Raw genomic sequence first — 27,168 nt, 5'->3', positions numbered from 1 at the left:
AATTTGCAAGCAAACATTTTACACAAATCAACACAGGCGCTCTGAAAAAAAATCATTTTTAACCTTCAAAATGCAATGTAATACTTGAAATGTACATAAGGAGCAGTTACTTGATCTGTTTTTTTGTTTCATGATCGTGTTTTAAAGCGGGCTTAAGTCTGCCCAAAGTTAAATCCTTAGGGTTGCAATGTTCTTTCGCCCATGTTTTAGGTTCTCACTCAATTACGATCATACTCCAGCAGTTTAAAACACTATTCAGTAGGCCAACTACTCGAAAACTAAAAAAAAAGAACACATGGGTCTTGAATCCAAGACATTTGGTTTTCTGTATTTATTTCTTTTCTGCAGGAAATTAATACACATGTACTTCACTGCAATTGGTCTTGTTCGCGAAGCTCCTTTTGTAAGTCTATCGTGACATTGGTTTGGATCTAACAAACGCTTTACTATTGCAATAGGCCTTCATGATGTTCACATTACCAACAGCATGTTCCATACAAGGCCGGATCCAGAACACAATTTTTGGGGGCCAAAAAAAAAATGTGTTCCTGAAAAAGTGGATCCAAAAATGTTCCGCCCCAAATTTGATAGGAAAAGCAAGGGGAGGTGGTGCAAATGTTCTGCTTTTGTTCCATATCTTTTCGTCAATATAAAGAATGTGCAATTCCGTTCATTGTGCTTTTATTATGCTGAGTTGATTGAGCTAACTGTTTTATAGTTATGTTTACGGGTCAGCTTTACCCGATTCTGATCTATTCTCGCCCCTTTTTTGAATACTTTCTCTGCATTGTAAAGAAGATAAGACCACCGACTGCGACAAGTACAGCTAGCGAGCAACCAAGACCAATCGCAGCTACGATACCTGACGATAACCCCTCCACCTCTCCACCTTTAGCACAAACAGGGAGATCAGACGACCACTGACCATCCTCAAGACAAATCAAACTGGAAGATCCTGTCAAGGTGAAGCCATCATCACAAGCTACATCCACAGTGGCATTCACAAGATATATTGACCCAGACACCGACCCATTCTCCACATCACCCGGATAGCCACAGCTAACAATCTTGACCAACCCTTTCTGGACTTCACTTATTGTGCTTTCCTGCACAAGAGTCTCGTTAGCGAAAGACAGGCTGCCGGTGGTTACCGCATCAAAGACACACTCAATGGAATCGCCACACAAGTCCTTGATTTCCTGACTCACTTGGTTCAGATCAGGAATCTCGAAGGTCGGGGAAAACTCAGGAAAGTGGTATGTGCTGTAGTCAAATGGGGAAATGTAGGTGAATATGGTGTCCTCTTGAGCCACCAACCACTCCAAGCCAAAATCATGAAGTTCTCTAAGCGAAGATCCGGGCTCCAAAATGGTTCCGTTTGGGAACTGAAGATCGTCATCTGGGTTTCCGTTTAAGTTTCCGAGAAGCCCTTGAACCTGACCCTGGAACTTAGCGCCTAGTTCAGCGATGAAAGACATCACATCGGTATCAATGTTCACGGTAACGGCAATGCCAGCACTGAATGCTATGTTGATTTTAGTCAAGACAGAGTTGAAGCGGATTTGAACCCCCGGGAGGCGTTGGACTTTGACAGGTATCGAGTCAAGACGCAACGGCTCGCCGTCTACAAGAATCAGTGTCTCGTTCATGTTAGACATCTGCACCTGGACTTTGGAGGAATCATTGGTTTGAAGAACAAATGCCGTGTACACAGAGGCGTTGGTGTTGCGGTACCTCTCCATACGGGCTTGGAAGGTCAAGTTATGTACTGCAGATGACGCCATCAGGAATTCCCCGGCTCCGTTAAAGGTGAACTTGTAGCCATCCAGACTTGTCAAATGGGGATCCCCAGTGCCCCCAGCCGGTCGAGGTGGGTCGTAGTCAGAACAATCATCAGATGGTCTGTACTTGTAGTATTCCTTACAGTTGTTTGACAGTTTGCAAAGACAAATAAAAGGAAGAACATCGAACCACTGGTGCCAGATTGTATTCCAGAACCCACCAGGACCATACCTGTCGGCTGTTCCTCCTCCAGGAGGGCCTACTAGGATGTTACCGTCTTTTCCGTAACAACACTGTTGGCCTGCTCCATTCGGCAATGAATTAATAGACCGGTAGCAGTTCTCAGCACCCGGATGGAAGAAGGAATTCGCAAAATTAGCTTCTTGTATGTTCAGGTCTTGACCAGCTTGTGCTGTGTTGCAAGGACATGCAGGAAGTCCAGTGGGAACAGTGGTTTTGAAGAGATACTTAGAAATTGTGCAGGTGCGTTTCACAATTTTATAAACTTTATAGATTCTTCTGGCCAATACAATCACGATTGGTATAGCTCGCTTTTGCACGGCAGATGGAGTGAGATATAATGCTTGAAGTGACAAATCATCACCGGTGAGTGATTCCAGTTCGCTTGCATGTATCGTCAGTCTTCCGTTGTTCGAGACATTGCTCTTCACAGTAACACCTTCCATCAAGACTGGATTCCCTTCGCTGTCGTAATCTGTTGCTTGCGTCATAACAGTCACATGTGAAACGCCTTCACCAATACTTTTGGGATCCCAGGATATGATAATTGGGTCATCTAAGGTTAAGTCAACGATGCCATTGCCATATTCAGATTTCATCTGTTGGATTTGAACTAGTGGTGCAAGGTCCTCTTCAGATGCAACGTACACATTGCCAGAGTACGGGAATGATTCACCATCGTCAAGTGATACATAGACTGGTGTTAGTCCGTTCTTGTACAAGGTGGGGGTGATACAAATAACAGTATAAGAGTCGGTGCGTTCACCAGGAACCAGGACATCTCCGAGGCTAGTGGCAAATTTGCACTTGGCATCTTGTAAAGATATAGCATTTGTTTGCAAACAGGGAACAGTTACTGTAAAAAGCTCGCCACCAAGTTCTCGCAAATAGTAAGGAGTCAAACTCAGCACTTGTTTATTGGTGGGGAGAGACAGACCAGCGGCGTAGCCATATGTCTCGATAAATTCGTAACCATAGACAATGACAGAAAGTGGTGCCGACTGGGGGTCTGTTTGTTCCACGAAATACACACCTTCTCCTCTGGGTAGTTGAACTGTGAGTGATATGTAGTCAGTGTTTGGGACGTCAAATTCTGCTGAAATATTGTTGATTGGAGATCCATTTAGAAATACTGTCGGGCGTCCATTGTTTCTAACGATTATACTAATGAAATTGTAAAATCCATCAGAACCCCCTCCTGCTGAAATTGGTGGCGTCGTAAAACCAAACACAAAATCAAAGTGTTCCTCAGCAGGGACCTGAATGGATGAAGGGTCGACCGTTCTACCATTGATTGAAGCCAAATGTTGCATCATAAGAGCTGGTTTACTTGATGTAACTAGGCCTGAACCCGACAGCCGCCCTTCCCAAAATTCACCGGGTTCCAATGACTGGTCTTCGATTCCCGGGATAGTGAGATTTGTTTCGCTGAAATAAGCGACAATCCGGTAGATATTGTCATCGTCACTTCGGGCCGCGGTGTAGATGTGTTTCTGTCCCCAACTCTTAACGGGTACCAACTGCTCAGTCACTACGTCACAAGCTGAGCCTGGATGATTCACGCATTCATTGCCACTGAACACAGCAACTGGTTTGTCACTCTGAATGATACTTCCAGTTAAATCTTCCGAACTCTGACCTTGGATTTGAACGGCCTCTAAGTTATTGACAGTAAATCTCAACACATCACCTGGACTATAGCTCTGCCCTTCGAATGTAACAGCTCCTCGTAATGTAACCTGGACCGAAGTGAAATCTTCTGCTCCAAGCACAGCAAACTGACTTCGCCAGATAGATACTGGGTTTGACGTCATCACTACGTACTGTGTGCCGAGATTGTTTGTAGGTATAACAAGAAAGCCGTCAGTTATATAGTGCTGATACATCAGGCTGTAGACAGAAACATCGCTAGAAGCTGCAACGTCGACGCCTTTGAGACTCCTTTCGTTGCCGTTCATAATCAGCTCAACCGGAACGCTAATTCGTCTGAATCCACCAGCCTCTATTTCAAAGCTTTCCCCAAACGGCTTTCCTTCAACTTGGTATTTGCTACTGATGGTGACTGATGTTTGCTGATTGCTAAATGCAACAACTAAGATAGCAAGGTTCAAGGTTGAACCCATCAATATATCATTGAAGCCAAGGATAAATCGTTTACCTCTTGATGTCCCGATGCATTGAGGCTGCTTGTTAGCGGGTAACTGCAGATCCAGAGCCAGAGCCGACGCATGCCGTTCGTGAAGTGCTAGTACTATGATTATGACCGACCAGAAAAGATGATCTTCCATCAGACGCCTCATTCTACAAAACAAATCATGAAAATTACTTTGGGTACACATTTTGCCTCCGGTTTTAAGAAATAGTAAGGTTTTTTAATTCAAAATAAGTAAACTTTTAAGAAATGTGGTGTCAGTTTCTTTACTATAGGGTACAAAATAGTGAATATTTTATTTACAAGATATAATTTTGCGCTTGGAGTGATGTCAATTCCATACAGATGTTTGTCAGTATTTCACATATGCTGTGTATCCCTACTGAGTGTATTCCGAGGGCTTGTTCACAAACTTACTCGGATGACTCGAACCAACGTCCTTGGGTTTACCAGTGTTGGAGTACTCGTACGCGTACTCGTACTCGAGTACAACTCGAGTACACACAAGTACTTGGCCCGTACTCGTCTATCAGTACTCAAAACAAATTTGGACTTGGCCCGTACTCGATTCTTCATATTCGAATTTTGCACGGACTCGACGGTTTGGTATCGGTACTCGACCCCAGTACTCGGGAGCATTAAGTACATTTCTGTTAAATAGATTCCATTGCTCAACCTGGCGCGATTGCAGTCTGTAGTACGGCTTAATCCAATTCCCGCCTGCCCAGTGTTACTCACACTGAGGATTGAGAATCGGGAGCCAGCCAAGCTACTGCTTCATATGTTCGCTCGTGACTCTACGTTTTTTCAATATGTAACAACAAACAACCAGCAATTGAAGTCTCGCTTTTTGGTTGGTTTTGTTCATTTTGTCTTGAAAGGGTTTCCAAAATGAACAACACTTCAGGTGTCTACCCAGCTATCCCTGATTTCAATTCTTTTTTAAGAGATGTTGAAAACAAACTGCCAGTGCATTCACTAATTTGATGAATATTGTTTCATTTTTTTATTTCTACATTGTTTACACTCCTAAAAGTTGTTAAGTGTTAACAAGTAGGTTAAGAAGAGTGGAGTGTACGTTGCGTTTGTTTGTTTTTTATTCAATTGATATATTTATTTTTGAAATCTATTGGTATTGTACTCGAACTCGGACTCGGACTCGGACTCGAACTCGGCCCGGTACTCGGCCTTGAATGTACTCGGACTCGGTGCTTTTGACTCGGACTCGTCACAGTGTACTTGAACTCGGCCCTGGACATGGCCACTACAGTACTCGGAGAACTCGGTACTCGGCTTTGAGGAATCGACTCCGACACTGGTGCTTACTAGTGCAGACGTCTTACCACTCGACCACCGAGCTTGCCGGGGACGTCTGGCTGGTTTGAATCTGATAGCAGCAGGTACCGCAGCCAAAACTTTCCATAAGAAGGAATTCTTGCTGGGGTGCAGGCGCGGATCCAGGGGGGGGGGGGGGGGGGGGTCATCCCTCCCCCCAGCTCTGTCCAGAAATTTGTTTGCATACACATTCCTAAAAAGCAGTCGAAACCCCCCCCCCCCCCTGCTGTGTCACCCCCCAAAAAATTATAGTGGTATAATGTCTGCCTGTTCAAAATACGGTACGTCATTCTGTAATCTAGTGTTAAGAATGGTCAGATTTGAACAGCGCCCCTTATTGAAATATGGTACCAGGGCCCCCCCCCCCTGTGTACGTTTTCAGATTTGTTTTGCTGATGAACCCCCCCCCCGCGAAAATTCCTGGATACGCCCCGGGGGGTGGTGTAAATGCTAGGTTTTGCTCTTCACTATTTACACTAGTAAAAAGAAGATCGTGAGTTCGAGTCCTACCCGAGTAAGCTTTTGATTTCTTTTCTCCAAAGTCCTCGAATAACACTATATTGTTAATGAAATACGCCAGTGAAGGGCAAAAACGAATACTGGTAAAGTTGACGTTTTGAAAGGTGTTAATTTTTTTAACAAGTAATACTTTCCAAGTTAATTTAGAACTTGTAAACACACTGTGATATCCAGTTACTATCGGAGCATTCTTCAACCATACCACATAACTCTCAGATTGGCTGATCAACAAATGAATCTTATTCATTGTTTTATCGATCAGTCAATAACTACATAAAATACTTTTGATACCCTGGTCATAGCTAATCAACTACAGATATAATAGTCGCCAAGCCAGCTACCATTCCTTAAAATTACTGAATTCATTAAACACTTTTTAGTTAGAATTCACTATCACATTGTTTAAAGCGATGGTTTAATATATACACACTTTTTATCAAGAAAGAGGGTCAGCGCAGAAAACAATATTGTATTCTCACCTGGTCAACGAATGGTGTTTTTAGCCTCACAAAGAAAAAGATTCGTCTGAGGAACCAACTGCTCAATCCTGCGTTTAGGGTCTGGTGTATCACAAATGTAATCCTATATAACGAAAGAGTATGAGCACAATACAATTTTGGTAAATTAGGCAAGTGTGATACAAGTTAAAATCGTAAAACCGACGTATTTTAGAGGCATGAGTTATTTTTTTCTTTCAAAGCGGTAATACCTTTTGATTGTCTCCTCGTTTCCTCGGAAAAGCGCCTGTCTGCACCAAACAAAAACCGTCTAACTACGTAGGACGTGTGTTACTATAGCCGTCAGTCCTGCTGGTGTTTAATACGGCAACCCTTCGTGACTATATCCTGCTCACTTTGATATATCCATGGGTTTTTATCTCGTGATTAATTATCGTGGGCAGATCTGCACATGTTGCTCGATGTATTTTTGAAATTCCCGTAGATCATACGGTCTGTTTCATCGGGGAGGGCTAAGTGTTTTGATAAGAATTGTTTACACTCCAAGTTGTATGATAAACTATGACCTTGACGGCATTGAACCGCTGGCAGGAATTTTACGGGGACGGTTCCTGCTTTACGTTAACCATTATGGTGACATGAAGTCGTTGGAATTACATGGATGACATGTTATTAATTGCATTGTTTACTTCGTAAAATCAACATTTTTAGCACTTTGCTCACACTCTAAACAAACAAAACTTGAGGGTCCAATGAGCTATTGCACTGCCCTACAATGTCTAGTCTGAGTATCACCTGTTATCTACAGAGCAAGTCTGATGTATAACGTCTGATATGTCTAAACAAATATTTCGATTGGTCAATGCAGTGTTTTGTAATACAAGACAGCCGGGCGCATATGCGCGTAACATGATACAGAGCGCATGTCGCAGCTTTTTTTTCTATCCATTGTCTAATTAATCTTGCCTAATTAATCAGCGAATCGGCCCACGACCGTGTAATATACCATGGCATTCGCCGTGGTCTATAAAGAGTGCGTTCGATTACTTCCCCCAGCTTACTCGCGCCTGGCTCCTCGGGTGATGACAGACATATGCCCAGTGGAGCTAAATAAACTAACCATGCCGGGTAAAGTTTCGTGCAAATAGCTGGAAAGTTTAACTTTGACATGACACAGGCTGCATCCAAATCAACTGTCTAGAGCTAGGTCAACGCCCATCGAAAATACGCGGGGACGCGATAACAATAGACGTAGCCGTAGCTCTGGAAGGCCGTTTCGGAAAAAAATGTCGCAACCTGACGCCACTTCAGCAGTTTGTGTACAAAGTCTACGGAGTCAAGACAATTTTTAAAGTATTTCCTAACGAAATTGGAAATGTTTCTCAGTCCCAGATTTACGTCTTATCGTCATTTTTGCAATGAATGACCTTCATTGAGATGATATATGAAGAAAAAAGTGTGTTGCAACATTTTTTCCGCCCGTTTCGGACACGGCCTGAGGCGTTCTCCGGACGTCACGTTGGCAGCCATGTTCATTGCATGGCCTTATAGGATACCCAAATAACCGGCTCGGCGAGTCTGTTACTTGGGCCAAGCTCGAGAAAGCGCGAGAAGTCACGTGAGAGGTCGTGCTTGCACGAGTAAGCGCGGGGGAAGTAATCGAACGCACCCTACATTGACTATGCAATGTCCAGCATGCATTACTTGTGTTATGATCCCCAAACCAAATAGTAAACCCATAACCCCAGAATTTACTCCCCAGAAACGGAACCAAAACAAAGTGGACATGAATAAAGCAAAGGCAAACCAGTTCACACCTTAATTAACAATTAATATTATTATTTAAACAGAACCAATACAAAACACTTTGCACACAAATTCAATTTAAGACTAGAGATTCGCGTTTGTTGTTACAAACGCAGAGTGGTCGGGTAGACAACAATTTTATGAAACACTGTCCAGTTAAGTTATGAATATTTCTATCTAAGAAAAAAATGAGTATCAGGAAATTAAATCCTTTCAAGGATAATCAATTAAATTTCAGTAAACATTCAATGTACACATACAAGTTATTTCTGGCTTGATAACGTCATTAGTCAAAAACGGGAAGGGAATACTGATTTAGTTCGGAGTGGATGTTCATCGTGAAGTTAAATAACGTATGAACATTTGGAAAATGTAAATGTATGTATTTGTAACACCGAACTTCCGGTTTGATGACGTCACAGTTTTGGGGAGCAAAAGGTGAACATTGTTATGGTATCGTTATTGGGCTTACCAATAACAGTTATTGCACTTCCGGTAACACCGGAAGTAAAGGTCAAGCGGTTTTGTGTCTCAGACAAGAAATGTTTCTCATGGCATAGTCTACAACCTCACGAAAAAATGAACACGAAACTCTATTTAGTTCAAAAGATATAGCGCAAACTATTTTGTCAAATTTTGCCCTTAAATCACTTGTATTTTGATACCTGATGACGTCATGATGACGTAACAAAATTTATAACATCTTCGTAACATGGAACAAGTTCACAGTATGTTTTATGATCATACCATAAACCGTTCGGAAGAAATTTTGCTTTGTTTTGATTTTAAGCTAACGTCTTCATTTTGAATTCACCTTACTTTGACCTTCCGGTAGCCCCGGAAGGAAAGTTCAAACGACTTTGACTTCCAAATCAAAAATGTTTATCAAGGTATTGTCCATCAAATCACAAAGTATGAACGTGATCGTTAATTTTGTTCATGAGTTATAATTCACGGAAAATTGTCATATTTTGACCAAAAATCGCTTGTAATTTGACACCCGGTGACGTCATCGTGACGTCAGAGTAATATGCACCACTTGGGATGAGGGTCGATATATATTGAAAGTTACAAGTTCATATCATAAACCGTCTAGGAGAAAACCCGCGGAGAAGTATTGTCCGGGAAAAAAAAGAAACAAAGACTAGAGGTTCGCGTTTGTTGTTACAAACGTAGAGTGGTCGGGTAGACAACTATTTTATGAAACACTGTCCAGTTAAGTTATGAATATTTTTTTATGTAAGAACATGTACCAAGGATAACGAAATTTAAACTGTCTGATAAAATTAATCATTTTGTTTCCGGTCTGATGACGTCATCGGCTTCAAACTTCACACATGTGTTGTTTGCATGAAGGTCATTATATATACCAATTTTCAAAAGATTACTGCAAACTTCGCCACAGACATCTATTCAAAATGCATTTTGGACATTTTTCAACCTGCCGCTAGAGGGCGCTCTAATATTTCATAACGTCATCGGTTACAGTTTCGATAAGTACTTACTTGCCGAAGACTAACATCGTTGAAAGCACGTTCATATCTTTTACCATTTTTAAATTACAAGGCACTTCCGGGTTCGACCGGTTTCGACCGGAAGTAAGGGTCGTATGATTTGACACCCACGAAGTAAATTGAAGACCCAGTATTATTCTATTGACTACCGCTAAAAACAAGCTCCGGTCTCTCACGGTTGATTTTATATCGATTTGTAATGATTAAAAAATAGAAACACTAAATTGCTTGTAATTTGATACCTGATGACGTCATCATGACGTCAGGACAATATGCACTACTCGGGATCAGGGTCGATATGTGTTCGAAGTTACAAGTTTATACCTTGAACGGTTTAGGAGTAAACCCGCGGAGAAGTATTGTCCGGAAAAAAAAAAAAAAAAAAAAGAAAGAAAGAAAGACTAGAGTTTCGCGTTTGTTGAGTTACAAACGCAGAGTGGTCGGGCGGACAGCCTTTTCATTATACACTGCCCAGTTAAAAAAGGATCACGAAAGAAGGATCACGAAATTAAATCCCTTCAAGTACAATCAATGTTTCAAAAAGATATCTTTAACGGTGTGATAAATTTAGTAAACATTCTATGTGCACAAAAAAAAAGTTATTTCTGGCTTGATTACGTCATCAGTCAAAAACGGTTAGTGAATACTGATAAAGTTCGGAGAGGGTAATTTTTCATTGTAAAGTTAAAATAACGTATGAAAATATGGGAAATATAATTGTTTGTATTAATAACACCTAACTTCCGGTTTGATGACGTAGTAATAACACCTAACTTCCGGTTTGATGACGTCACAGCATTAGAGATCCAAAGGTGAACATTGTAATGGATATCATTATTTGGACTTCGGGATCAAATGATAGAATTAAATTAAAACTATGATCCTTTTCAAATTCTCCTTAAAGTAACTTCCGGTTTGATGATGTCATGAATTTGAAACCTTGCCAAGTTATCTGTGGTTAATCAGAGAATATCAAGGAGCGATTTGGTAAAATTTGGACGGATGGTTTTAAAATTAAAGAAGGGAAACTCTATTATATGTGCCGATAGGGGGCGCCCTTTCGGATTTTGACGTCATCACACTGTTTTTTTGCGTCTTGCATTCCTCACTAAACACTTACATAATATATGTGTCTGTAGGAAAATGCTTCCACTTTTGAATTATATTCAGTTTTTATTGCACTTCCGGTAACACCGGAAGTAAAGGTCAAGCGGTTTTGCGTCCGGGAACACGAAATGTTTCTCACGGCATAGTCTACAGCCTCACGGAAAAACGAACACGATACTCTATTTAGTTCAAAAGATATAACGCAAACTATTTTGTCAAAATTTGCCCTTAAATCACTTGTAATTTGATACCCGATGACGTCATGATGACGTAACAATATTTATAACATCTTCGTAACATGGTACAAGTTCACACAAGGTTTTGTGATCATACCGTGAACCGTTCGGAAGAAATTTTGCTTTGTTTTGATGTCAGGCTAACGTCTTCATTTTGAAATCACCTAACTTTGACCTTCCGGTAGACCCGGAAGTAAAGGTCAAACGAGTTCACGTACACGACAAAAACTGTTAAGCGTTTAATGGTCTATCTGATTACAGAATACAAACATCATTGAATGTTTAGTTCAAGAGTTATAGGTGAAAGTAATTGGTCACTTTTTCAGATAAAATCACTTGTAATTTGACACCTGATGACGTAATCATGACGTCAGAGTAATATGCACCACTTCGGATGAGGGTCGATAAATATTGAAAGTTACAAGTTCATACCATATACCGTTTAAGAGAAAACCCGCGGAGAAGTATTGTCCGGAAAAAAAAAAAAAAGAAAGACTAGAGGTTCGCGTTTGTTGTTACAAACGCAGAGCGGTCGGGTAGACAACCATTTCATTAGATATTGTCCAATTAAGTTATGAATATGTTTATGTCAGAAAAAAAGGACCAAGAACTTCAACATTTCCAGTACCAATTATTTTTTACAAAAATAATGCGTCTTTTAAGGTGTGATAAATTTCAGTAAACAGTTTGAGTACAAGTTATTTCCGGTTTGATGGCGTCATCAGTCAAAACAGGGAAGGGAGGACACTTGTTAATCATTAAGTAAAAATAACGCATGGAAATATGGAAATTAAGTGTATGTAATAATAACAGCTAACTTCCAGTTTGATGACGTCACAGTATTTGGAAGCAAAAGGTCAATATAAAGTGTAACAGATGTCATTTTTTTGGGGGGGGGGCAAAAAACAAAGTCATGAGACAGGGATCAAATGATGGATTTAACTTAACACATAAAATGGTCATTGTTGAATTCTCCCTACAGTAACTTCCGGTCTGATGACGTCATGATTATGAAACCTTGCAAATTCATTTGTGGTTGCTCACGGGATATATAGGGGCAATTATATCATAAAAATTTGATTGAGGGTTTTAACATTTTAAAAGATTAAACTGTTTTCCATGTACCGCTGGAGGGCGCCCTTTCGTGGATGACGTCAAAATAATGTTTTTGTGATTGGCATTCCTCACTTAACACTTCCATAATGTATTTGTCTGTACGGAAATGCTTCCGTTTTAGAGTTAGATTCAGTTTCTATTGCACTTCCGGTAACACCGGAAGTAAAGGTCAAGCAGTTTTGTGCCCGGGAATAATAAATGTTGCTCAAGGCACCGTCTACAACCTCACGAAAAAACGAACACGATACCCTATTTAGTTCAAGAGATATAGGTCAAAGTATTTTGTCAAATCGTGCAATCAAATCGCTTGTAATTTGATACCTGATGACGTCATGATGACGTAACAACAGTTATACTATCTTCGTAACATGGTACAAGTTCACAGTAGGTTTTATGATCATACCGTAAACCGTGTGGAAGAAATTGTGCTTTGTTTTGATTTCAGGCTAAAGTCTTCATTTTCAATTCACGTAACTTTGACCTTCCGGTGGACCCGGAAGTAAAGGTCAAGCGAGTTCACGTACACGACAAAAAGTGTTGATCACCTAATGGTCTATCTGATTACAAAGTTGGAACATATTTGATCATTTTGTTTAAGAGTTATAGATGAAAGTATTTGGCCCTTTTTTCCTCTAAAATCGCGTGTAATTTGACACCCGATGACGTAATCGTGACGTCAGAGTAATATGCACCACTTCGGATGAGGGTCGATATATATTGAAAGTTACAAGTTCATACCATATACCGTTTAAGAGAAAACCCGCGGAGAAGTATTGTCCGGAAAAAAAAAAGAAAGAAAGAAAGAAAGATTAATCGTAACAGATCCAAAGAGTGGTCGGGTTGTGCCCGACCACTCAATTAATCGTAACAGATCCAAAGAGTGGTCGGGTTGTGCCCGACCATTCAATTAATCGGAACAATTCTAGACAGTGGTCGGGTTGTGCCCGACCACTCAAAAATACCAATATACCATGATAGATTACCAGAGAGTGAGTGGTGGGGCGAGCAGGGTGTCTAACAAAAAGTTCATAGTTCTTGTCTTGGTGGGTGCTCTATGATGACTCCGGTGCTGGCGATGAGCAGCAGGAAAAGGGGGAAAGGGGTTCCTCTAACGGGTCCTCCCGTTAGGCAGCTAGCACGGTCAGTACGCCGTACTCGTGAGTTCACGCACGTCGGGATCAGTACCCCTGTGAAGTGACGTCAGGGTCCGGTAACTCAGACCCAAGTCTCTTGTCCGACGAAGTCGCCAAACCCAAACCAGGCAGCACCCTGGCGGTGCAAACTCCAAACTTGCTTGAAGCTCCAATCTGCTGTCCAGTCGACGAGCGACATTCAGGGGGAGATCATCAGACAGCAGACTCCCGGTCTTGGTCTTCAGGCACGTGTCCCGGAGAAAACTCCCCAACAGCCGGCAGTGGGCACAGTCGTGAAACTCACGGTCCTCTCCGTCCGATGGTATGGGATGAAAGGCACACCCCAAAGTTCGACGATCCATTTTATACGGGGACGAACATTCCAGGCAAACCCGATGCATACCGTAAATTCTAACTTTTCACTCTGACTCCAAATTTAACGATTGTTCATTCTAATTTGCATATCTAAACTGCTCGCCCCTTGAATAGTTAACAAGGTTTAAGACATCGTTCCAGCCACTATTTTCTTTAACAAGAAAACCGATATTATGTAATACAGTTTTACATGCCACCAAATAAATAATACACTACTACAACTCTGGAATAATATTAATTAATACATCATCTTAACACTTGCGTTTTGAATATTAAATGGGCAGATCCATGATTTGTTTCGAAGAGAGTGGCCAGGGTAGGGGTGGGGTAGATAAGGAACAAAAAACGACCAAATGCCTGAAGCAATCAATCAAGACATACCATACTCAGTTATCTTTTGGTCAATAACAGTCCCTCGGGGCGCATAGACGTGTACTAGTGACCTCATTTCCAGTCTTTATGTGTTTAGTATGGGCAGTTAATAGTCGTCGCGCAGCAGATTTAAGCATCTTTCCGGGGCAAAGGGACCATTTTTGTCGGCCTATTCGTTTGTACCTGGAATTTTTCTAAAGGTTTTGTGTTGCAACCGCCTCGTGCACCGTGAGGGTGCAAATCATCAGACCTTGACTGCTGTAGTTTTTATCTGTGTTGATTGCTCAAGAGTACAGCAATCAAAACAGATAAAAACTATTGCAGCTGCAGTTCAAACCCTTCGGAAAGTAGAAACATATTTGAATTTCCCTTTTTCTTTTCAAATCAAGAGCAAAGAGTGCAAAATACCAGCCTGTGGCCAAAAAAAAACAGGTCCCAATTAACATGCCTTTCCAGGGACAAAGGAATCTTCTGATGAATTATTTTGACCGCCTCCTGATGTTACCTTGCATTTTAAAATGACAGTAAATACAGTGTGTGAGAAAGTACGGTTTTCAAAGGTTTAGTGTTGCAACCGATTAAAGCTAATCTATCATATATAACCAACTTCCCTGACTGTGAGAGAGTACCTGCTTATATCGGTAGTTTGAGGATGAACACACCAGCTGACAGCTGGCTTTCAGACACACAATTTATGATTATTGCAGAAGTGACGACAATCACGCACACAGGTAATGCATTCTAACTTTCTAAGTTGTTAGCTAGCTGAGACGATTGTAGAATCTGTAAAATGTCGACCTAATGCGTTTCGGAAATTTTTATCATGATATCGTCAGCAACACCACGAAGTAACACCCATGTTCACACCAGTAAAAACTAGCAATCGGAGAAAACGGCATCTAAAGTTGAACGCCTTCTCAAACAACACTGCGCGCCAAAACGGCAGAGTATTTTCAGTTGGGTTTCTCGTTGTGGACACTTGATGAATTGAATTTATTACATCTGCTGTTTTTCACTCGTTTGTGTATTTAATCAACAAGAAATAAGACAAAAATGGTGAGTGTTAGTTCGTGAAACCGAAAAAGCTGCGAAACTGTAAATTTTCCTTTTCTCGAAGTAACACTCTTCAATGTATACAGCACGAGGAAAGTGCAACTTCAGTTCAGCGCGCGCGCTCATACAAGGAGAGTGTTACTTCGGGAAAACGTTTTTGCTCACAATATTTTGAGCAGAGTGCGCGCAATGCATTACAATGGTAAATGGAACTTGAGTGTTACTTCGTAAAAACGAAAATTGTCACTTTTGCGCAAAGGTTGCCATGGATAATTAGCGTAATTATTAAAGTAAAGCTCTTGAAGGTTTGAAACTTCGTGTAATGGTATAGGCCTTGATTAAAAATGTTAAAAACTGAAAATCGGAAAAAAAGACTTAACACGTCGAGTGTTACTTCGTGGTGTCGGTGACGATATAGTACGAATTCATGTTCACTGTAAACAATTTCCTAGCCTCCTCGCCTATTTTGTTTTCTTTCAAAGGCAAGGTTACTTCTACCCAATAATTTACCACCCAGTAAATATTAATGCCTACATCTATAATGACATGGTTGTTTAAGAGAAAATCTTGGTGGTTTTTTTGCGTTTCCGAGGTCAATGTACTGCGTGCAAATCAGATGAAATCGCATCTATTACTTTAAAAAACTTCTTTTTGGCGTTGACAGCGTCTGTGTGTGACTATTACATAATATGTTAAGATAATATTGTTAAACAATATTTCTTCAGCATTAACCTTTATAAGCCATATTTTACGTACGAGATATATCTAAATGACGCATGCAAAAGTCCATTTTTTTGTTTTCCCGCATAGGCTGAAGGGAAAGGCTGGCCAAATGATTAACGGTTTTCACTAATTATCAGAAGGTCAGAGATTTGAATCCAGCCACTGATATTTTTACTTGTGTCCTTGGGCAAGCAAGTAAACCTCACTTGCATGCCTCTCTCCTGTTAGGAGATGGGGTTGGGGTGAAATGAAGTTGGAATTGGCACGCCTTTTGAATTTTAGAAATTTACGATCCTTTATCCTGTGTTGTAGGGCAATTTGAAAATAAATTTAGAAACTGAAGCATTCCATTTATTATTTTTGTTCCCAATTTTACAAACATCATAACATTGGTCAGCGGCTGAACTGGCGGTTGAAACCTCCCCCACCCAATCCGCTACTAGCTGATCCCATCAGGTGGAATAAAAACATTCTCATTTGGTTTGTGCAAACACAATTTGAGAGGAAACAAACTTCCGGATCAAGCCATATTGACTTGAACCAGATTTAACTTCATGACAGATTTTATAATCAAGTTGTACAATTGTTACATATACTTCGGATAAATGCAAATATAAATCATGCACTTCCCAAGTAGTAGATAAATTTATTTTCTCTTTTGAAAGTAAACGTTTAAAATGTCTTATTATCGTTTTATGTCAGTCAGTACTACCGATATCAACTGAAACAGAAACAAGAGATCAAGATGAAATAATTTAAGTTTACAGATTGCTCTAAAGAAGTGCACTTTTGATTTTTGAGTATTGTTTTTAAATTGTGTTCTACAGCATAGATCATCACGTGGCACAATACTTCTTGGGTGCGTTCGAGCGTGCTACTCGCGTTAACACGAGTATACTCCTGAGCGCCCGAACGGCAGGAGTACGACCCGCGGGACAGCAAGAGTATACTCTCCATCATACCGAGAGTATACTTCTGCATAGCCTTTCGCCAAGGCCATCGTGGCTTAGAGCGGCGGAGTTGCGAAGACCTGAAGCGACTGGAGCAAAGATTAAGTCAGCACGCACGAGTGGCAAAGCCACGAGGCCTTTTGCATCTTGATTTTGTTGAATTATTCATAGTTTTTATGCAAATAAGAAGCGTGCTGAAGGTTAACCAATCACAACGCAGATTTTGCCTAGTCGCTTCCATTTTTAAAAGAAGGGTGAGTAAGAAAAACGTAAGAGCAAATAACTGTTAGTTCAGATGAAAAATAAATTCATACCCTCAAATAATTTCTTGAAATACCTTTATAAGTAAAGTTAAAATAAGATCATGTAAGAAAAAATACGCGGTCACGATCTCGTGGAAAACTGGACTCGCATTTTTTGTTTTTAAATTCTGTGCAAGCATCCGGGCGCATCGACGCGTCCGGGTAGTAGCCACGCACGCACGAACAGGCTGATGATTGGTTGGAATTTTGCTACCCTTTTGGGGTAGCAAAAATCGAGATTATAAAGAAAAACATAAGAATTTCTCGACAAGTTACAAAAGGCCCTCGTGGCTTTGCCACTCGCATGTGTAGTCTCCATCTCCAGTCGCTTCGCGTCTTTGTCGCTTTGAATGCGGGCAAGTTAAGCCACGATGGCCTTGGTAAAAGGCTAACTCCTGCACCGAGAGTAATGCGCACGCAACATTTTCCTGCACTTGGGAGTAGCAAGAGTAACACGCTCGAACGCACCCCTTGTGTGTTGCACTCTCGCTATTTGCCATTCCCGAGAAACCGGCGTCAGCTGCGGCGCAGTGCTCAGGGAAAACTCAAGGTAAACACTTCATCATTGGTTTCACTGATATGTACCTGTCTCCAAGCGGGACGTTGCAGCCGACTATTATGATAGCATCAGTAAGTGATCAGCCCACCACGGTCAACATCAGCAGCAATTTTCAAGTAGCTGGGTCACCATTCAAGGAGGAATTGCTCTTTCAGTCTGAGGGATCTGAAGAGATTATCATCCCTCTTGACTTCAAGATGGATGGGACCGAGAGCAGCTTGAAAGCCCTCGAGATTATTGCCTCAAACGAGATATCAGTGTACGGAGTTTTAAACCATAAAACCGCTACCGATACCCGTGAGCAGCCTCGGCCAGCAGTACGTGGTGGTGACGGCTAAGCCTTCTTTCGGTTCACAGTTTGCCGTCATCGGTACAGAAGAATCCACTTCGGTTCAGGTAATCTTCATTCGAAGGACAGACTTACTATGCTGGTGACTTTCTAAACTTCACGGTAAATAGACTCGAAGCGGTTCACATCCAGGGACAGGATTCCTCTCAGGACCTGACAGGAAGTATTATTCAAACTGACGAACCGGTTGCCGCATTAAGCGGCAATGAATGGTGCTGCACATAATATTCATTCATTAAACATTTATTTCCAACTCTGTATACAAACGCAAATAATATACATAATATAACGGAAAAAAATAACACGAAATGAAATAATAATAAGTAAAAGGGTCATGTACATGATATTATGCAATGGGTATTAACTCGAAACAGAGTATGGGGCACGTTCTAAAAGCTTCTATCGAAGATGCCTTAAACAAAAACAATCAGTAAGTGAAAAGAAACGAATAATATGGGAATACAAGAATAGCAATTAATAAGACAAAGCGAAGACAACGGACGAACAAGGGCTTAAAACTTGCTATAAATTGAATCAAAATAAAGTCAAAGTACAGAGTGGTAAAAACAGAGGGCGAAATGACCAAGCAATCAAGAGGGCGAAAAATGATAATATATAGAAGTGAATAAAGGAGGGACCAACAAATAATCAATCAATCAATCAATCAACCTTTCAATAAATACATAAATCAGAAAATAGATGAAGTAAATAAGAATGTATGAAGTAAATACGTAAGTAGATAATACATGTATTTCTCTACAGAGAAACAGTATCGCTAGACTTTAGTGTTGAGTTTGACGAAGCCTGTATGTGCAACATATGTTTATCTAAAATAAATGGTGTATGGCTTATTTTGTCTTTGTGTACGCATCATAAAATTCTGCTCAGAGCTATTAACAAAGGCATTGTTCATGGCCACACTTTACATAATACTAAATTTCTGGCGGTGTACGATTGCAGTTAGTTACGGTGGAGAAAATAGGAAAATTGACTGAAATAGAAGTACAAAATACCTCGTAATTTAGCATCCAAAAACGAACACGGTTTTTCATTTTGCTCATATCATTCAAGATATTCAAAGTCACTTCTTACTTCTGTAAAACTGTAAAACGTGTGGCCATGGAGTTCGACACTGCCGGTTGTTTCCTCGTCCTGATGTGGTTTACCTTGACTCTGATGTGGGGATGTGTTACCAAAAGTCTGGGCGTCTTGTTGCCGACGCTGACGGACCAGTTCACCACGCACACCTGGGTCATTGGAATTATAGCGTCAGTCATGGGGATTATGTCCGATGTGGCAGGTACGGTATTGTTTTGTAAGTGATGTAATTTCAATTGAAGAACATAGTAATGGCATGAGATGAAAATTTAAAATAAACGTAAAAAGCCGAAGCTAAAAGAGCGTTTCGCGTGTGATAATTTATTTCTAAAAGATTTTTCTTTAATTCAAAGTATTACTTCAGGGTTTGCATGGTGGACATGAACAATGAAAGGGAGGTTTGCGGTAACACCATGTGACTGATATCTCTTGGTGAGTGATGTGGTTTTGAGAAGAACCAGTTGGTGTAAGGGCGACAGATTTTGCCAATCGCAGCTGCATTAGGGCGATACACCTTATTAAGGCGACAAATTGGTGTCGCCCTATTGTTAATAAGACCCTTAGGACTAGGAATTTTATCGTTGCAAACCATCTAGATCGATTTTTCGTGGTCCAAAACATACCAAAACCAAATTTCATGGAGAAAGGATTAGGTAAACTTGGATTAGGTGACATTTTTGGTCTGTGCACAAGTCCATGAAAAGTCGCCCTATTATAGCATTCAGTAAAATTTATTATAATTATCATTATAACTGGAGGTTCGCATTTGTTGAGTTACAAACGCAGAGTGGTCGGGCTGGCATATTTTCTTGTGTTTACAGTGACTTAATCATAATTGAACTGCACACTACCCCTCCCTTTACCCTGCACCCATTACCCTGTGTTTTTGACAAAGAAAATCACACAACCTGCAGTTGAACTTGTTGCTACCTGGGCAAGACTTGTAGGTCTATCAGGATGCGCACATCTGGTGCTGCATGGATGGCTACTCAAGCATACAACCAGTTGGGACTATTGGTAGAGTTAACGAAGCCTTTAACGTGGTTGGAGTTTATGCAACAGAATTATGCTAATCTAAAAATAAAATGGCTGTTTTGTTTTTTTGGTTTTTTGTCTTTTGCATGGGCATAATAAAATTCTGCACTAAGGTTACGACATTGGTAGAATTGACAGAGCGTCTCACGTCGTTAAAGTTTATGAAACATAATTATGCTAATTTTAAGATAAAATTGCTTTTATTTTGTTGTTTTTACTTGGTCTTTTACATGGGTATAATAAAATTCTGCACTGAATTTATGACAACGGTAGACTTGACTTGGAGTTTATGCAACATATGCTAATTTCATCATAAAATGGCTTTTATGGGGGGTTTTCTTTTGCATGGGCATAATAAAATTCTGCACTGAGTTTACGACAGAGAAGTTTGTGGCTACACGCTGTAGAAATATTAATTTTCAGCATTCAGATATTAGAGGAAAACTGGTGAGGGGCGATTTCAATCGGTTATGGCGAAAAATATCAGAAAATGGACGAGAATATTAGAATTGAATTCATTGAGGTCAGAATCGGAATCGGTAGACTTGAGGGAGCCTCTGTGACGTGTTTGGAGCTTAATATATGCAATATTTGATTATCTCAATATCAAAAATAAAATGGCTTATGTCTTTTGCATGCATGGGCTTCCTAAAATTCTGCACTGAGATAACGAAAAAAAAGGTTTGTGGCTACACTGTCGAAATATTAAATTTCTGCATAAAGGTACGAATTAAACAATCAGTGTTGATATGCGAGTTACGCCGAAAGAAATCAGAAAAAAGGCTAGAATATTAGTTTTGAATGCTTTGTGTGATTTTGTAAAAATTCCTGGATCCTCCCCTGGGTTTATTCTTATAAGAGCTGTGATTTTGCAGTCCCTGGTGAACAAATATGATGAAATTATGTGGTAGCGGTACTATTATTGTAAGCAGTCGCTTTCTTATTTGTTCATACAAATATAGTAAAACGTAGTAAAATGTAGTAAAATACTTCCGCTTCCTAGTTATATTCAGTTTTTATTGCACTTCCGGTAACACCGGAAGTAAACGTCAAGCGGTTTCGTGTCCGGGAACAACAAATGTTACTCAAGGCATAGTCTACAACCTCAAAAAAAAAAAGAACAAGATACTCTACTGAGTTCAAAAGCATAGCTCAAACTATTTTGTCAAAATTTTCCCTTCCATCACTTTGCCCTTACATTACGTCATGATGACGTAACCAAATTTATAACATCTTCGTAACATGGTACAAATTCACACAAGGTTTTATGATCATCCCGTTAACCGTTCGGAAGAAATTTTACAAGTTACAAGTTCATACCATATACTGTTTAGGAGAAAAGCCGCGGAAACTTATTGTCCGGAAAAAAGAAAGAAAGAAGATTAATCGTAACAACTCCAATCAGTGGTCGGGTTGTGCCCGACCACTCAATAATTATTACGATTGAAACATTACTCAAAGTATTATTTCACTAATAACGTCTGACTTGATTGTCACCGTATTCACCCAATAGAGTATATAGAGCACATTAAACTATTGGTTCTCAATTATTGTGTATAACAGTTGGTTTCAGGAGGAGAAAATCATCTCAAATAATCATTGCGAAAGGGGAATTTCAAGCTACGTTGCTTCGTGACACACACAATAGCCATTATAAACAGTTTAACATGTATCAACAAACAAAATTAATGGTACATTGTGTGACAACTCCTGATACTCACTTTCTAAAACACAAAAAATTCCACCCTTGATTTATCATATTTAATGAAATATATTTTCAAAATTGCCATAATGGAGTGACGCAAAATAGACTCCACTTTTGATCACATACTCAAACTCTGTGCATTTCCCAAATCTGGCACATTTTTAGGATAGTCTATCATTTCTTTTTAGTTTGATGTGGTACCTTCACGTGAAGATCGTTCAAAGAAAATATAAAATATCAGGAAACAATGTAAATCAGTAGAGCGTTATGGAGTTCCCGTTATGCAACGACCAATGGTGTACCCATACAAAGTGTGCAAAATTACGGCTTTTCTGAAATGAACATTTATACACTAAATTCAACTATGAACTTTTCTCTATGCCTTAAAAACAAAAACTCAAAATAACACTTGCATTTTGCATGTAAAAAAAAAGCCAAAAAGACTGTACCTCAATTCCAAAATTGTAGCCCCAAACCATTTTTTGGAGGCCAAAAAAACCCAACATTTTACCACACGATTATTTTCTTTATTCAAGGTGTCCTGACCGTGCTCTTGGAAAGGAGATTTTCCGGTCGACGTTTGTTAATCTTTAGCAGTGTGGTATTCAGCACAGGCTTACTTTTGGTACCTCTTTCAACAAGCACCATTCACATTGCTCTTGCTTTGACGGTTTTAGTAGGTAAGAACCATAGAAATATACATGTATTGAATTAACTTACTATAGCGAGTATTAAATACCAACATAATGGACATTACACAATGTTGTGCATGGCATGAAGCGCGGCATCCTTCCACATACAGTGGGATTCTTCTTCATGACTAAGTCAGCTCGACTAGGATTTGATTCTTTTCTCTTTCAGGACCAGGCTTTGGAATTCTCGCAGTGCTCACTAAAGTCCTACTAACACGCCACTTTCATGAGCGATACACTTTAGCCGTCGGGATTGGCCGCACCGGTTTGGCAGTTTCTCTTCTTGCGTTTGCACCGATGACACAGCTTTTCCTTGACACCTACGGCTGGAGGGGAGCGGCTCTGCTTATTGCTGGAATCAGCATGCATCAGACTGCAAGTGCTGCCGTTGTCAGGGTCACCGAAACAGTGCACGAGTCCCTCAAGAATAGCTCAGATAACCCCCAAGATAACACCGACAAACAGGAAGGATGCTGCAGTCATTTTAAGGCGTCTATCATTCATCTCCTCAAAGCTGTAGATCTCGGAATACATTTTGAGTTCAACTTCTGGACTGTGTCCGTGTGTCGCTTCGGAGCGACGTGTGCGTTCGAATCTTGGATGCTGTACTACATTCCTCATCTTGAAGTCAAGGGCTTCTCGCCCCAAGAGGCTGTCGCGCTTTGTTCGGCAGCTGCCGTCGGATATTCCATAGGAGGGATCATCTGGGCGCCGTTCATCGATCGAGATATCTTAAGATGCTCAACGGCGATAATCGTCAGTAGCTTAGCTCTGACCCTGTCGTTCGTCGTGGATCCCTGGGTGAAAGACATTCCTAGCTATGCGTTTGTCACATTCGTATGTGGGTTGTTTGCCGCTGCCTTGTACACACTCGTTGATGTAATGACCAGAGACATCTTCAAACAAGATCGACTTGTGAGCGCCTTCGGATGGGTTCGGTTCTGGCTCTTCGCACCAAGACTTCTTGCTGGTTTCGTACCTGGTAAGTATGTCTAAATATCCCCCGCCTTGGGAACTGCACTGAATGAAGTGGTATATCTCAGTACTCTTCCATCCGATGCCATAGAAAATTTGGTTCTTGCAATATTGTAGCAGGTATTCTACAAAATCTTTGCCCACGGGCACATTTTCTAAAACCACCTTCAATGACTGTAGAACTATGTTTGGCTCAATGGAGCTACTGGTTGGCGGGAAGACTCAAAGAACGGTTAATACTAAATCAATGCTGGTCGACAAAGAACGTCTGCTTTTGTGTTCTGATATTCCCTTTTTTCTTTCTTGCTTGGGTTTATCTTGTCTTTTCCTTCTTTGTTACTCTTTGTCTTTCACGTGCAAGAAGAGTACAATACAATTGGAAACACAACTGAGCATCAACAACTAACATTAGTGGAGCTGCTTAGGTCCATTTTTGCCCCAAATCGTGCACTTTATGGTAAAAGCATGAAATTTGTCAGGTGGGGTCAAAATGGGCTAGAATTCATTTTAAGATCGGGACCCATCCTGGATCTTGCCCATTATGGGGGCGGAGCTTGATTTTTTTTAAAGGGGGTGCAAACAATACAAACTCATAAAAACTGTATTTAACATCCATTTTCCTTGTTTTTCTATGGTTTGAAATAAACTTAAACATAAAATATAACATTCTAGCATTCGAACACCAGTTAATTTCCACCCATTTTGTGGGCGTGGCCTAAATGTACAAAAGAGGCGGTATATATTAGCAGTTTGGTTCTAATATGGAAAACATTATTCGGTTTGGTAGTAAAATCCTGAAAATTGGCAGGTCCAGTTAAAATGGGCTAAAAACAATTTTAAGAGGTGAACACATCTTGGATCTTGCACATTTGGGGGGCGGAGCTTGATTTTTCAAAAAGGGGAGTGCAAAAAATAAACAACTAAGAAAAACTGTATTTAACATCCATTTTCCTTTGTTCTTCATGCTTGAAATAAACTTAGACATGAGAAATAACTTTATGAGAAATAACACGTTAAAATTGTGCAGCAGCAGGATTCCAGTCGAACCAGTGAGTTTGGTGGTTTGAGACATCATCTTACATTGAAAGACATCATCTTACATTGAAAGACATCATCTTACATTGCCGACGCGCATGGCTATGGCGACGCGCGCGCATACCAGAAACCAGAGCCTTTTTTGGCCTAATAATCGTTTACATCGTTTCGTATGAATAAAAAGGAGTAAATGCTTCAGATTTCAAGTATGCACTTTTCATTTACAAGGCTGGGTTGGGGCAACCTTGAAATTATAAAGCAAAATAATTTTGCGCAAAAACTACTGCATTTATTAAAGTTCATAAAGTACAAATGATACCATATGTTTGTATGAATAAAGCATGGCATTTGCTTTTTCTACCACTTTCGAAGCATTTACTCGCATCTGTATGAATGAAAATTAAGCAAACACTTTTACTAAAAACCATTTGCCCCTTGAGTAAATGGCCTGCAAAATGTAAAGCTTTACACGTTTATAAGTTTGCAGAAAATAAAACTATCGTAACCGAAACGGAAAGCGGCACCGGGGAGGATCACGTGCTGGAGGACAGATACACAAAAAGCGCATCAAACGCGACGAACGCAATGCCGTTTACGTGCACAATGCGCTTTGCATCGGCACCCGTGGTCTACACGTGGATTGGGTTTTCAGTCCCTACCTGATTCCGTGGGTTTTCCCCAGACTATTCTTTTGGGGTTTTCCTCCCACCTCTAAAACTGTAATTTCTTCTCATTGTCTTCTCTCTACGTTTTTTTCTCGGGGTTTGCGAGCTACAGTGCCTGGGGCATGCACTTTTGAGGATCCTTGGTTTCATTACCAGAACAAAAATTATTTATCGTTTACCTCATTTCGTATGAATATAAAGGAGTAAATGCTTCAGATTTCAAATATGCACTTGTCATTTACAAGGCTGGGTTGGGGCAACCTTGAAATTATAAAGTAAAATAATTCTGCGAAAAAATTACTGCATTTATTAAAGTTCATAAAGTACAAATGATACCATGTTTGTATGAATAAAACATGGCATTTGCTTTTGCTACCACTTTGAAGCATTTACTCGCATCTGTATGAATGAAAATTAAGCAAACACTTTTACTAAAAACTGTTTGTTAAATTCTGAAAATAATTACTTTTTACCTTTAAGCTTTTGCTACAATATAAGCGTTTACTTCGTTTCTTATGAATAAAAAGGAGTAAATGCTTCAGATTTCAAATATTTACTTGTCATATTTCAAGGTTGGGTTGGGGCAACCTTGAAAATATAAAAGCACATAATTCTGCGCAAAGATTACTGCATTTATTAATGTTAATCGCGAAAAAGTACAAATAATACCATACGGTAGTTCGTATGAATAAAAACTGGCATTTGCATTACTCCCATCTGTATGAATAAAAATTAATCAAAGGCTTTTACTGAAAACCATTTGCTCTTGAGTAAATGGCCTGCAAAATGTAAGCTTTACACGTTTATAAGTTTGCAGAAAATAAAACTATCGTAACCGAAACGGAAAGCGGCACTGGGGAGGATCACGTGCTGGAGGACAGATACAAAAAAGCGCATCAAACGCGACGAACGCAATGCCGTTTACGCGCACAATGCGCTGTGCATCGGCACCCGTGGTCTACATGTGGATTGGGTTTTCAGTCCCTACCTGATTTCGTGGGTTTTCCCCAGACTATTCTTCTGGGGTTTTCCTCCCACCTCTAAAACTGTAATTTCTTCTCATTGTCTTCTCTATACGGTGTTTTTTGGGGGGTTTGCGAGCTACAGTGCCTGGGGCATGCACTTTTGAGGAATCCTTGGTTTCATTACCAGAAAAAAATTATTTATCGTTTATACTTCGTTTCGTATGAATAAAAAGGAGTAAATGCTTCAGATTTCAAATATGCACTTGTCATTCACAAGGATGGGTTGGGGCAACCTTGAAATTATAAAGCAAATAATTCTGCGCAAAAGCTACAGCATTTATTATATGTTAATCGCGAAAAATTAATATTAACAAAGTTCATAAAGTACAAATGATGCCATGTTCGTATGAATAAAACATGGCATTTGCTTTTACTTCCAATTTTGAAGCATTTACTAATTAGTTTTTACCTTTTAGCTTTTGCTACACTATAAGCGTTTACTAGTATGAATATAAAAGAAGTAAATGCTTCAGATTTCAAATATTTACTTGTCATATTTCTGAAGTCCTTTATCTACAGAACTGTAAGTCCGATTGGGTTGAAACTTGGTATGTGGCCAGACCGGGATGTGTTATAGGTAAAAGGACCAACGAAACATAAACATTTGTAAAATGCGAAAAGCCCTGTGTTCTGTTTGCAAACAGACATGGTGTCTTTTTTTTATTTCATCTTTTTATTTTTAATATGACGTCACGTGACATGTGACGCCATATTAAAATTGCATATTTTGAAGGCAAATATCTACAGAACCACTGGTCCGATTGGGTTGAAAGTTGGTATGTACCTAGACCGGGATGTGTTATAGATGGAAATTGAAGTGACGTCATGATGACGTCATAATGGGTTACGTGAAGTCT

The 27,168-nt window shown here is 40.1% G+C and overlaps 1 protein-coding gene across 1 annotated transcript; it reads right to left on the bottom strand.

Moving 5' to 3' along the window:
- Nucleotides 1-752: 752 nt before the first annotated feature.
- Nucleotides 753-4,319, bottom strand: LOC119728061 (sushi domain-containing protein 2-like). Its single transcript, XM_038200137.1, has one exon. It carries the CDS (start codon nucleotides 4,308-4,310, stop codon nucleotides 753-755), a length of 3,558 nt encoding a protein of 1,185 aa, XP_038056065.1. The 5' UTR covers nucleotides 4,311-4,319.
- Between the last annotated feature and the right edge of the window lie 22,849 nt (nucleotides 4,320-27,168).

This window comes from Patiria miniata, unplaced genomic scaffold, assembly GCF_015706575.1.
Source record: "Patiria miniata isolate m_02_andy unplaced genomic scaffold, ASM1570657v1 HiC_scaffold_20, whole genome shotgun sequence".
Classification (NCBI taxonomy): domain Eukaryota; kingdom Metazoa; phylum Echinodermata; class Asteroidea; order Valvatida; family Asterinidae; genus Patiria; species Patiria miniata.
The sequence above is the reverse complement of the archived record's forward strand: the minus strand, read 5'-3'. Positions and strand labels throughout refer to the sequence as shown.